We start from the raw sequence: 13,559 nt of genomic DNA, 5'->3' as shown, positions 1-13,559 counted from the left end.
GTGGTTGAAGACCACAACAAGATTCCTCCTCAGCCTTTTCCTTTTAAAGCAAAACAAACCCAGCTCTCTGAGCATCTGTAGGGTGCTCTGGGCCCCTAATCTTCTCAATACCCTTCTCTGGCCTCACTTCAGTACATCACTGTCTTTCTTGACTGGGAAGCCTGAAATTGGACGCAATATTCCAAATGCAGTCTCACAAGAGGGCTTTACTTGCTGGCTATACTCTTAATCATACAGCTCAGTATGCAGTTGACCTTCTTTACTGACTCATACTGAAGTTGGTGTCCATCAAGATGCCCAGGTCCCTACCCGCAAAGCTTCTTTGCAAACAGTCAGCACTCAACTTTTACTGCTTTACAGGGTTGATTGCCTCATGTGCAGGACTTTAAATTTGCTTTTGACCTTCTGTCATAGTCTAGTAACTATTTCATTATGTGAGGGAATCATGCTGGAAAACATGGTAATTGAAGTTACTTTATACATTTACACACTAATTAATATATAGGAAAAGGTGAACATGTAGGTGCCTTATCCTGTCAGTGACCTGAATAAGACAAAGTAGAAAATCTGCGGTGTTTTGAAGTTAGTATGGTATAATGCTTGAGCTTGGCGTTCTATAGTCCATTCTGAAAAGAATCTGATACACCAAAGTATGTTCCATAAATTTCAGCTATGTTTCTGGATTTCACTGTATATAAAGTGGGATTGTAGAAATTAATTTTATCTTCATTCCTTTTTAGGCATGCAAAGTCAAATTGGTAAAAAGCTGCATGGTGGTTTGTTTGCTTTTTCTGTGCATCAGAATAACCCTGCCACCATGAGAGTCTTCAAAACAAATTGAAGGGATGGAAATAATAAAATGTGAAGTGATGCCTTTATTTATACCCCAAAAGCTATCTTTTGCCTCTGGTCCTATACTGATCCTGACTTGCAATACTGTAGTTTGAAGATTTATAGTGTTTATGGAGAAGCAAAGCTTGTACATGATAGAAAAGATAACTATTTCTTCAGAAGCAACAAAAAAAAGAAACACGAAGCCACTGTCATCAATATTCTGTTAAAAATATTATATTTTGGACTTTATAGTATTGCACTACAATGCTGAGGTCAGTTGGATGTAGTAATCAAACTAGTAATTACCTCTAGTCAGGTGTTTCTCTCTTTGCCCTTGATGTGTCCAAAAAATACTTGGCTAGCTTAAAAATTTTAAGTTAAGTGTTGGCCTTCATGGAACAATTACACAACCAAAAGTGCATTTCTGTGCACTGTCTGTAGACAGTGCAGGTCACAACACAGCAGGACGTTCCTATCTGCTTTAAAAGCAACTTTTGTTCTAGCTAAATGTTTGAAGTGAGCCTATCACACTAATATGTTTACATTACGCAATATTAGTCATATCTGTCATATAAGTCTGTGGTTAATAGGAGTTTGATTTCTACATGTTTAATATTTTTCAAGGACCTTCTTATCAAAACAGAAAACAAGTAACCCAGGAAAACAGAGCAGACCAGCAAATCTGCAAGTCCCAGGGGCTATATTCAGACAGAGTATAATCTAGCTTCAGCTCCATGGGAGTTGCTAGCTGACAAAACCCTAAGCGTTTTGTAGGTTGTACAAAAATAAGTGCTACTCATGATAAAAGGGGGAAAAGGGTGGGATAGTTATAGTGTGCCTTTTAAAAACAGCAAACAGTAAAGCCAAATGTCTGAGTTCATTGAAATATGGTTTTGTTTCAACTCTGATTTTCAGAACCCCTAAGTATTTTGTACAGTATGTGCTTGAAATGATTAATTTAAGGCTATTGATGATAGGCTGCTTTTCTAGCTTTCAGCTCACATACCACTAAGACAAACGCTACAGGTCATATACAGTGGAATGCATTCTACCCTAGTGGTTGTTTACTACTGTGTAATTACAGAATGATAGGAGCAGAGCTTGATCCATTTGGAATTTTTAAAGGCCTCTTCTGAAAGATCTGAAAATTGTTGTGAATACTGTGTATTACTAAATTGGACTCAGTTACTGTGATGAACCTTATTTGTCAATCTGTCTTCCTCCTGGGAGGATGAGAGTGTAGCAGGAATGACATGTTGTGGTTTAGTTTTTTTAATATAAAGCATTTTTTGTGAGGCAATGATATATGTGTAACATACTTGGAACTATGGAAGTTTCTACAAACTTTGTTCAACTGTTAGTAGTACAGATGACTTTTCTGTTATGAGGTACATCTGTTTTCCTTCCAGATTCTCTTGATGCCATAGGTAAAGGGGAAGAGTATGTATCTTGAGATTTTTAAGGCTAAAACACCAGTGCCTGTTCAAAGTAATGCAAGTTCAGTAGGAGACTATTCTATGTTTTATGCCTTACACTCTTTTGTTTGAAGTTCTCCAGTTTGTCCAGCACACTCAGATCTCACTGAAGTCAATGAAAAGCATTGACAAGGGACCATCATGCACATAAGAATAAATTTGGAGGGAGTAGGTAATGTTCAGTGAGTCCAGGAAGTAGCCTTTGAGGATAAAGCAAAAAATCCCCAGGGAGGGGGCATGTATGTATGTATATAAAAGGAAAACAGAAACTGTTTATGTTAGTCATTCTATTAAACTACTTACATCATCCATAGTGCTGTTGCAGGCATCAGGGCAATTAAAACAAAACAAAACACCACGGCCCAGAATAAAATAGGAAGATACTGTGCTTTAGCCTCACAATGCCTCTCTGCTTTTCTCTCACATCCAGTCTGTGTCTTTAAGCTTTACTCAGAGTGTTTTTCTTGTCTGGAATCACTTCATTGTTACCCACATGTGTTGACATTTTTGTTTGTAAAGTAAAAATATTCAAGCAATATTACTGGTTTATGCTATTTTGCTTTTATATGCAAATCAGATATACTACTACAACTATAATACCCTTCTATAGGATCACATTACTTTAGCCTTTGTTACAATTTCAGAAAGCAGTTAAATAATACACTTTTAACATTTTTTTTCCCCCTTTTCTTTTCCTAATAGGTAATACCAGCCTTCAGACCAAAACAGGGAGTATCACAGTAGGTAGGTTCTACCTTCTCTCTGATACCTCTTTTCTCACTGTTCCTTCTCCTTTCCTAAAGCTAGATATTCACAGGGAAAGTAAAAAGGAGATGATTTCTGCCCTCTATTCTTTTCAGGCATAGCACTGATAGCTGTGTAGCTGATGGAGATCCTTTCCAAACTTGACTGTCAGCCTCTTGCAGTTGGGCAAGGCACACTGTCTAGTTTTTGGTACCACAATACCCACTGGGCTTTGCACAAGTTAGACTGAGTCTGTGTCGTCTTTTAGATTAAGATGGGATAAAAGGACGTGAGAAAAGACTAAGCATGCATCAAATGTTGTCTTTTTTGTCTTTAACCTAGTTCTCTGTCTTACATTTGTTGATATCAATGATTAGCTATGTTTAATTTTTGTATCACAAAGCATTAATCATTGATGTATTACATATTGGGTGGGGCGAAGGCTTGTGATGATTTAAACAAAGTTTCTAAACTTTTACCCTAATCATTGTTTTCCCTTCAGAAATAAAAACAGCTCACAAATTTTCTTTCAGGAACTTGAGCTTTTATACAATAGGATAACTTGGAGTTATCAACTATGGTATACGTTATATCGGTTGCATTGTTTTAGGAAAATATTATGGCCCCTTCTTTGACCATTTTATAGTACCTCAACACAAAAGTGAGAAGCTCAAATTCTGGTTATTTCTATGGCAGAAAATTGAAGTAACAGAATCATAGACAAGGCTCTATGTATGTATGTATTGAATGTATGTAGAAGGATTTCCCCTTCTGTAAATGAACTTGGTTACAGGCCCAAATCTCAAAGACTTCTCCTAATGGTAGTAACCATAGTCACTCACTAAGCATTGTTCAGGGACGAGCTGTACTATTACAACTCTTCTGTTTCTAAGCAATCTATATTAACATTCCTGGAAAATGAATGCAATACACATTCTTCTGAGTTAGTCATTAAACCACAGAATTAAATTAAGCTTGCTAGTCTGTTTTTCCTTCTGTTAAATAAACTCATAGAATATGAAGTGTTTAAATAAAGGTTTCTTAACACAGGAGGTAGCTCTTTCCATCAACAGATGATGATTATTTTCCTTAATTAACCAGGTTCAGCTTAAACATTAAGACACATCTTACAGTTGAATAAACTTTATTTTTCAGATTTCAATTCTGAAAGCACTAGTTAGACTTAATCTTTTCCTAAAGAGTATTAAACATCCTTTAGATTTTTATGGATTTTTCCAAAGGCAAATAACTTTTAAGATCTAGTGGTTCAACGATAAAAGCTTGAGAAAGAAAATGTAAAGTTTTAAGTGAAAGGTTTTTGTGTATGAGAAATTTACACCACAAGATAGTTTGCTGGATTGCCAGAGACCTGACAGGGATTTGCTGAAAGAAATAGGAAGAACGGCTCAGATCTTCCAACTTCCCTGGCTGGGTTTACCTAGGGATGTAGTTATTTATTTCACTGGAAGCAGAATTTTATCAGTTAACTGAAAAAATGCACTCATCTCTAGATTTTGGGGATGTATCATTAGCTTTTGAGAGATTTATTTACAAGTCAAACTAAAACATATTTGAGAGTGCTGGGTTTTTTTTAAAAATATTTTGGGGGAAATAACAAGCAACTGTATTGAGTTTCTTATTCTTGTATAATTCTGCATTAAAATAGGAAACCAATGCTGTTGTCTCTCACTCCCTTTAATTTTCTGCCTTTTTTATTATTTATAGAATAGTTTTATTTGATTTATTTTTTTATTTTGGTATTACTTGTTTGTCTAAATCTATTCTTATTTTCTGAAGACTCTATCCAAAATTCAGTCCAATTTTAAGCATCTGGCATGTGGCGGTGTTTCACACTGATGTGTTAAAATATGAAAGTAGGGATTATTCCTTTTTTTTTTTTCTCCGGTACTGTGAGCTTTGTTAGTCACAGACGAATTGTTTTCCAACCCTGTGCTAGAAGCTTCCTACTTCTAACAAATGTTCTATTGGTTTTGCGTGAGTTTTAAGTTAAAAACAACCAGACCTATTTTTATTCCTAGTTTAGAATAGTCATTAGAAATCTGAATAATCTTACAAAAAGTAATGGAGTACTTTGTTTTTAGAACTAGCTTAATCTTTTAAATTTTAATTTGGTAAATTTGTAGGAAAAGTCAGGTTGGAAGGGACCTCAGGAAGTTGCAGAATCACAGAATGGCTGAGGTTGGAAGGGACTTCTGGAGGTCATCTTGTCCAGCCGCCCTGCTCAAGCAGTCTCTGGTCTTCAACCTCCTGTTCAAAGCCATGCCAACTGTGGGGTTGCTCAGGGCTTTAGCCTGTGGTCTTGAAAACCTCCAAGGATGCAGGCTGTACAGCCTCTCTGGGCAAACTGTTCCACTGCTTGACTGTCCTTAGGGTGAAAAAGATTTTCCTTCTATCCAGACTGAAACTCTCTTGTTTTGGCTGATGTCTGTTGTCTATTGTGCTCTCATCACGCACCGCTCTGAGGAACCTGGCTTTGCCTTCCTGATCATCTCCTCGCAGATACTAGGGGGCTGCTGTCAGGTCCTGAAGCAATCTGTTCTCCAGGCTGAGCAAGCCCTCATCCTTCAGCCTCTCCTGATGGGGAAGGTGCTCCATACCCTGACTATCTTGGTGTTTCTCTGCTGCATTCACTCCAGTTTATTGATGTCTCCCTTCTCTTGGGAGCCCCAACACTGTATGCTGCATTCGAGGTATGGTCTAATAAGTGCTTAGTGGAGAGAGATAATACCTTCCCTGATATACTGGCCATGTTCCAGTTGATACTGCCAAGGATACTTGGACTTCTTTTCTGCCAGGGTATGCTGCTGGCTCATGTTCAGTCCTGCTAGAATTTGCTTATTTCTAAATGTTATTGGTATGGTCTGAATATGTATTCTCCACTCTGCTGCCAAGTCAAATTTTCCCCTACCAGCTCAAAAAAAAAAAAAAAAAAAAAAAAAAGCAGTTTTTCCTTACTGCCTGACTCATGTTTAACCCAATTATGCATTGAAGAAATTAATCTTCTGTGTTTGGTATAGTCAGAAATGATAAAGCCTATGGTGGTTGGTTTGTTTCAGAGGGGAAGAAACAACCGTAACCAGCTTATGGGCAGCAGGGACTTATTCTGGCAAGGAAAACTGTATATTGAGATTCAAGAAGCTCATAACTTTTTTTTTTAAAATATGTCAGTGTCTGTTTGCCTTACTGTGCTAAATTCAGTAACCCACATAGATGACCTAAAGGCTTCAGTGACTTGCTGTGTGATGAGAGTGTCATCATAAGGCAATTCCCTAGTACTGAGAGAAAACACCAAAGTTTTATTTTAAGAAGGGAATCAATTATGGAAAACAATTATGGTATTTAAGACAGTTTTGGATAACTGAAAAATAAAACAATAAACAGTTTAGAAGTAATGCTACATCTGTAAATTTTGTCTTGAGAATTCAGTTTTGAACATGCGATCTAGGGAATTTTTAAATTAAAAACCTCACTTCTGAATTCTGTTAAATGCATTTATTGTACTTCATAAAGTACAGCTCTTAAGTACTTTTTTTAAAAAAAAGTATCCATGGACACACTTGTCTCTTAATAGGAATTAGTTCTATTTATCTAGTCTGCCATCTGCTTCAAGTATGTTAATGGTCTGGCTTTCATTTTAAGTGTCCTTCATCTTCCAACCTTGTATTTCAGAACTTGGCCACCTTCTGTGTTCTGCTGATGACAGACCTGTAATTTTTTTTTTTTTCCCCATTGTTCCCATGCTGTCTTCCACACCATCCTATATTAAGGGTGCTGCTCTCCAGGCAGGTTAGAATCAGCTGCTTTTTCCTATCCCTCAGGTGTCAGGCTATGAAAAATGAAAGTTTAAAAAAAAAAGTCCACTATGAGTTAATATCTGATGAGTTACTAATTGGTTTTATCATCATTCTTTGTTTCCATTTTCTCCTTCCCTCTCTTTGTGTCCTTTTGAATGTAGATTACATAGTATTCTGGACAGAGTTTATGTCCTGAAGAAACTACTTCTAAAAATTGGAGCATACAGAAAAAGTAGCTGCTGCCTAAGAACAATAGGGTTTTTCTTGCAGCTTAAAAGAATAAGCTTTTTTTACTTCTGTACATTTTCTATTAGCAGTAAACAATTTTGGTGATTTTACATCACGTATGTTTTAGAGCACCTTGTATCATGGTGCTGAAGATTTTGAATGTTGTTACAGTAGTACTTAAGTTTATATTGTATTTGGAGCAATATTTTTTTTTCAAATCTTGATAAGATACCTTTTCTTATACTTGTAGAATGTATATTTTGCTACAGTTGTCAATACCTATTTGTTTGTAGGAGAAAAATGAAGGACTACACCACCCATTTCATCCACCAATGGATACTTTTGGTCCAATATAGAGCTAACCAGTCTACATTCCAGACAGTAGAAATATAACTAGACATCCAAGTATGATCCAATTCTAATAACTTCTAACAGGCAATATTTTCCTACAGATATGATGTCTGAAAGTCTTTCATAGGATGCCACAAATGGAAAAATAATTGATTTTTCTGAAAAATGGTTTCCTTCCCTGACTGGTTTGGGTGCACTGAAAGCTCTTGATAACTGAATCCAAAGTGATCTTTTACGTCTCCTTAAGTACTCTTGCTCTTATTTAGTATACATTAGGTACATACTAAGAAATGCAGTATCTTATAAATATTAGGTTTCTTCATTATATTGCAAACATACATTTCCCAGTTATGCCAAAGTTAATCTACAGAAATCTGGCTAATGAAGATTTAATTTCCATGGATTTAAATCAAGAGAACAAATCTGAAATTCTGAATCTAGACTTATTTATTCATAGCTAGACTTGGGTATTTGTCCTTCTTGGAAAGAAGCAGCTATGATATCAAAGAACTACATGTCATATGCATATTAAAATACAGGGATATATTCAGTCTTGCAGAATACTATTTATTTATGTATTAAATCTAATGCAAAACTCAAAGTGCTTTTCCTGTTGGGATAAAATACCATTGCCAACTTAAGAAGTCGTTCTGTAGTTTGAGGTTTTTTTCCTGAGTAGGTCAGCATTCTCCTTAAATATATGTCCTGGTTTTGGCTGGGACAGAGTTAATTTTCTTCCTAGTAGCAGGTACAGTGTGTTTTGGATTTAGTGTGAGAATAATGTTGATAACAAACATATGTTTTAGTTGTTGCTAAGTAGTGCTTATCCTAAGTTAAGGATTTTTCAGTTTCCCATGCTCTGCCAGCAAGCAGGTGTACAGGGAGCTGGGAGGGAGCATGGCCGGACAGCTGGCCCGAACTAGCCAAAGGGATATTCCATACCATAGAACATCATGCTCAGTATATAAACTGGGGGAGTTGGCTGGGAGGGGCGGATCACTGTTCGGGCATCAGTCAGTGGGTGGTGAGCAACTGCATTGTGCTTCACTTGTATTTTCTTGGGTCTAATTTTCCTTTTTTGTTATATTCCTTTTCATTACAATTGTTGTTATTGTATTTGTATTATTATTGTTGTTTAGTTTTTTTTTTTAGTTATTAAACTGTTCTTATCTCAAAAAAAAAAAAACCCAAAAACCGAAACAAAAAACCACCCTAAAACATCAGTGTGTTATCAACATTATTCTGCTTTTGAATATCTCTAAGGAGGGAGACTCCACAACCTCTAAATACACCAATATACATATACCTTGGTAAGATTCCCTTGAACCTCCCCTTCTCTAGTCTGAGCAATCCCAGCTGTCTCACCTTTTCATCATAGGAGAGATGTTCTAGTCCCTTAACTGTCTTTGTGCCTTTCATTGGAAACTCTCCAGTAAGTCCATATGTCTCCTGTACTGGGGAGCCCAGAAGCGGACACAATATTCCAGGTGTGGCCTTACCAGTGCTGAATAAAGGGGAAGGATTACCTTCCTTGACCTGCTGGCAACAGTTTGTCTAATGCAGCCTGGACACCGTTCACCTTCTTTGCATCATGGGCACATCACCGGCTTGTGTTCAACCTGGTGTCCACCAGGACCCCCAGGTCCTTTTCTGCCAAGCTGCTTTCCAGCTGGGCTGCCCCCAGCATGTACTGGTGCCTGGGATTGTTCTTCCCCAGGTGCAGGATTTTGCACTTCTCCTTGTTGAAGTTCATGGGGCTCCTGCAAGCCTGTTTCTCCAGCCTGTCAAGGTCCCTCTGGATAGCAGCATGCCCTTCTGGTGTATCAGCCTGTCCAGTTCCCCCTGGATGACAGCATGACCTTTTGGTGTATCAGCCACTTCTCCTAGTTCATGGGGCTCCTGCAAGCCTGTTTCTCCAGCCTGTCAAGGTCCCTCTGGATAGCAGCATGCCCTTCTGGTGTATCAGCCTGTCCAGTTCCCCCTGGATGACAGCATGACCTTTTGGTGTATCAGCCACTTCTCCTAGTTTTGTGTCATCAGCAAATTGGTGAGGGTGCACTCTGCTCGATCATCCAGATCATTAATGAAGATGTTAAACAGGACTAGATCCAGTATTGACCCTGGAGTTCACTGCTAGTTACTAGCCTCAAACTCGAGGCTTACAGTTGAGCAGTTTTACATAATTTATTGAAACTTCCAGAGGAGTTTTTGTGGGGATTTCATATTATGGGCAATCATGTTCCTGACTAGATGCACATATCTCTTCAGAAGTTGCTTCCATCCCATTAGTCTCTTAAACATTTAAAATAGTAGAGATCTATAGCTAATTGGTTTGCAGAGATGGTAAACACAGTATGATATAGTCTGTTGAAGAAGATGCATAGATATGGACAGTGTGGATAGATATTTGAAGTGGAAGATCCCATTTGATCTAGAGTAGGTCAGAGGCTTATCAAAGTGAAGTTGTACTTGGCACATTGTGTTATGATGCAGGTTCAGGCATGTAATGATTTTTTTTGGAACAGAATAAGTTACCCAAAAGAGACTATGGCCTTTAAAACCAATGAATATAACTTTAAAATCTAGGTAGGAGATAGATCATTTAGAGGTAAAAGGATAATCTGGACAATTTAGTTAGCAAAGGAATTGTTTTTTTCGTGAGAGATTTCTTTGCTTTCTGAGTTAGATCATTTGTTTTGCTAGGTCCAGATGGTGAGTATGGTAAGGACTGCTAATGATTTTTTTAGTAGTATGTGCAATTAGTCTATTTAGAATCATAGAATAGAATCATAGAATCAAACTTAATGTATACATTTCAGTTTCTCATAATATTTTTCATGTGACAGTTTTAGAACAATGAACTAAAGCAAGAAAATTCATCAGTCTTTATCAACAGACGATACTAGATAGCCAGTTAAGTAGGAATTAAATCTTCATCACACTTCAGATATGTTGGAATCTTATACTTTCTCCTATCTTTAACCAAATCATAATAATATTTTGTGTTTTCCTATTGAAATCAGCTTTGTTACTGATTTTAATATGAGCAATGTCAGTCATTATGTGCTATTAGGAAAAGTAAGTATGGTTTTGTGTAGATTTAAGGAAAGATCGCTTGTGTTTAATCCTTTTTTCAGTACATGGCTTTATAAAATGGAGGAAAAAGAGATACTAAATGTTGCAAATGATGTTTCAGTTTTGTCACCTTTGTGGGCCTTTCAGTGATCTTGAATTGTATAGTCTTTCTCAAGTTATGTGACTTAGGTCTTACTCTTCAAGCTGTACTTATTTTTCATAAAGCTTAACAAAAACTTTTTCAAGGACATCTTGCTTCACTGCTTTTTTTTTTTTTCTTTTTTTTCCCCTGTACTGGTAAATTCTTAAATAGCTGAAGTTGCTCAAGAGTGACCATCTGTTCCATTTCCAGTAGAAAAATTCATCCTTGTATTTCCCCTTGAACTGTCAGTCCTTAGCAAACTCTGAATTCAAAGTATGCACTTTTTTCTTGTTTTTACCTTCAGTTATTCATGTTGATCTCAGCTAACACTGAGTGTATATTTAAAAATAAATTGCCTTAGTTTTGTTCTGTCATAACTGTAAAATATATATTGTTTCCATTATTATTGCAGTTATGTATTTTGTCCTACCAGATTGTGTTAATATAGGGTAATTTTTCTTGTTGAAATATTTATTTATTTATTTATTTAAATTTGGGCCTTTTTGTTATATAATCTCATCTTTGCTGTTTTTAATCCATTTTCTGGTTTTTTTCCCCTTCTCATTTTTTTTAGTTACAGACACAAAACTTAAACAGCATCTTTAATAGACTTTGCAGAAGTGATGAACAACTCTAAGTCTCTTGGCATTCTTATTTGTATCTAAGCATTTGTGTTTAATATCATATCCATAAAATTCTTTCCATAAATCATATTCAGTTGTTTCCATAAAATATATTTCATGTTATCTCCATAGATCAAAGCTAAACAGGTATTGGAATGTCAGCTTTAGTGTTTGGTTAATGCTGCCAAGGTTCTCAGTGTTTTTGAAATTTTGCTGCAATTTCTTCTGCTGTATGAAACTTTCTATTCAGTGTTGTACTCTGGGAGTCAAAATTTGGCAAGTCATCCTCCCAAAATGGTCTTCTCCAATGGAAAAGCGTTCCACTTTCCATTGAGGTTGGCTGTTCTTTGTTTGGTGTGTTTTGGGGGGGTTTGTTTGTTTGGTTTTTTACTTTCTAGGTAAATCTGTGCCTTGGTGAGCCTATGCCTACTGCCCTCTTTCTGCATCCTTTATGGTTATGCCTTCTGCAAACAGAACCCAGTCTCTGACAAAGTGAGAAGTTTTGGGGGGGTTTAATATATATCAATTGAAAATCTAGAAAAGAATACTTTGTTCAGTCTTGCAGTGGGGCTACTAGATTTTCAGAAGACATCTTTCCACTGTGAAGAATCTCACAAGAGCTGCTTTTGTACTTGAAGAGTGGCAAGAGGAAGGATTCACTGAATAAACATTGGTCCCTGTAAAGCACCACCAGCTGCTGGTGGTGTACAGACTGTTAGCAGTTGCTCTTGCTGGAGAGGGTCACTGTCCTATCACAGGAGACTCTTCTTTCTTCCTAGTGCAGATAAGGGAACTAATTGCATGTTTTGTTTAAAGCAGAAGAGTCAGAGGCTGGATATTTCCTGTATCTGTTGCCAACAAAATATCTGTCAAGATTATGTGGACACTCAGTGATTGGCTGTTAATAAATTTGATTTGGAATATCTGTAAAAATAGCTTTCACATGAAAATGTCAAGCTATCACTACTAAAAATGTTCATAAAAAAGGTTGATTCATATCAAATTTTCAAATTACTTTAACTTTCAAACTTAACTATAATGAACAACCTTTTAAAAAATCATCAATAAAATGTTTCATTGTCACCTACACAAAACCTTTTTTCCAGTTCATTAATTTCAATTAACAAAGCATTAATTTTTTCCAGATTTGAAACAGAACTTCTTTAACATAAAATCTATTGAGATGGCAGAAACATTCACATCTAATTCTAGTTGTTACTGTTTTCTTGTTAGCCAAAGATGGTCTCAGTTTCTCAGCTGACTAAATATGGATTGGCTACTTCTTTTTTAATTACTTTTCCCTACAAAGAAATTGGTTTTAGCTGTGGGATAATAATCCCTTTCCATGTTTTTACTGTTCTATGTAGTACACTGATCTTCAACATCTGTGCTTGAGATCTGGGATCAGAAAAGCTCCAGCTGAGTTTATTTAGAGCTAAAACTGTATGGCAAGCCTAAGGCATTAATGCTAGATGTCCTTGTTATGGTTAATCAAGTTCATTCTCTCATTAATGTTTTTCTTTTTAAAATGGGAAGTTTCATTCAGCTTTGATTTTGTTATTTTAGCTACTTCTGAAAGTTTGACTGTGTTTCTTTTTCTATGCACATCCAGAAACTAAGAAAAACAGTCTTTATCAGTATTTCAAGATTTCTTGCCAATTCTTTCATTTCTAGCATTGTATCTGAAAAGATGTTTCACTGACTGCCTCTTGATCATGTATATATGTAATTTTTTTATGCTTCTCTAGAGTTGCTTCATAATTTCTTTGCAATTTTTATCAACTATAGGTCTGTTCAGTAGTTCAAAAGTTAACTCTTTAGGGCTTCGCTGTTTTATTGTGGAAATTTATGTGTTTAAAACTGGAATACATTGCAAGTAATTAAAGACTACTTTTCAAGTATACAATTAAGGCTTCTTAAAGGCTTTCTATTTGTAAAAATGTTTCTTCAGAAAGTTTTGTTGTCATAAATTTCAGTTAGTAAGGTATAGAAGAAAATGTAGGCCTGTCTATTCCAGGGCAAAGAACGAATGCTGTTTTCCTATATATATTAAAGTGCAATGGTTATCTCATTTATTTAAAATTCAGATGTAGTGAATCAGACTTCACAAAGCCTGATACACAGTTCTTCTGCATAATGAGATGTTACAATGCATAACTGCTGCTTGTTTGCGTGGGGTAGCTTTCTTGGGTAGAGTTCTCCCTGTCTGAGCAAATTAACTCTTTTGGAAACTAAAATAGATCTTAGTGTTCAAATTTGGTGCTTGATCTTC

The 13,559-nt window shown here is 36.3% G+C and overlaps 1 protein-coding gene across 2 annotated transcripts in view; it reads left to right on the top strand.

Moving 5' to 3' along the window:
• Positions 1 to 13,559, top strand: part of FAM185A (family with sequence similarity 185 member A) — a 47,488-nt gene that overhangs the window by 20,808 nt on the left and 13,121 nt on the right. The window contains exon 5 of one of the 2 annotated variants that reach the window (XM_052788964.1): positions 3,012 to 3,053. The exons of the other annotated variant lie outside the window; for it this stretch is intronic. Coding sequence (XP_052644924.1) covers positions 3,012 to 3,053 — 42 coding nt within the window. The remainder of the gene's footprint in view (positions 1 to 3,011; positions 3,054 to 13,559) is intronic. 2 annotated transcript variants of the gene reach the window in all.

This window comes from Harpia harpyja, chromosome 6 (genome assembly GCF_026419915.1).
Source record: "Harpia harpyja isolate bHarHar1 chromosome 6, bHarHar1 primary haplotype, whole genome shotgun sequence".
In the NCBI taxonomy this organism is placed as follows: Eukaryota; Metazoa; Chordata; class Aves; order Accipitriformes; family Accipitridae; genus Harpia; species Harpia harpyja.
Note: the sequence above shows the minus strand (reverse complement) of the source record. Positions and strands in the feature narration are given on the sequence as shown.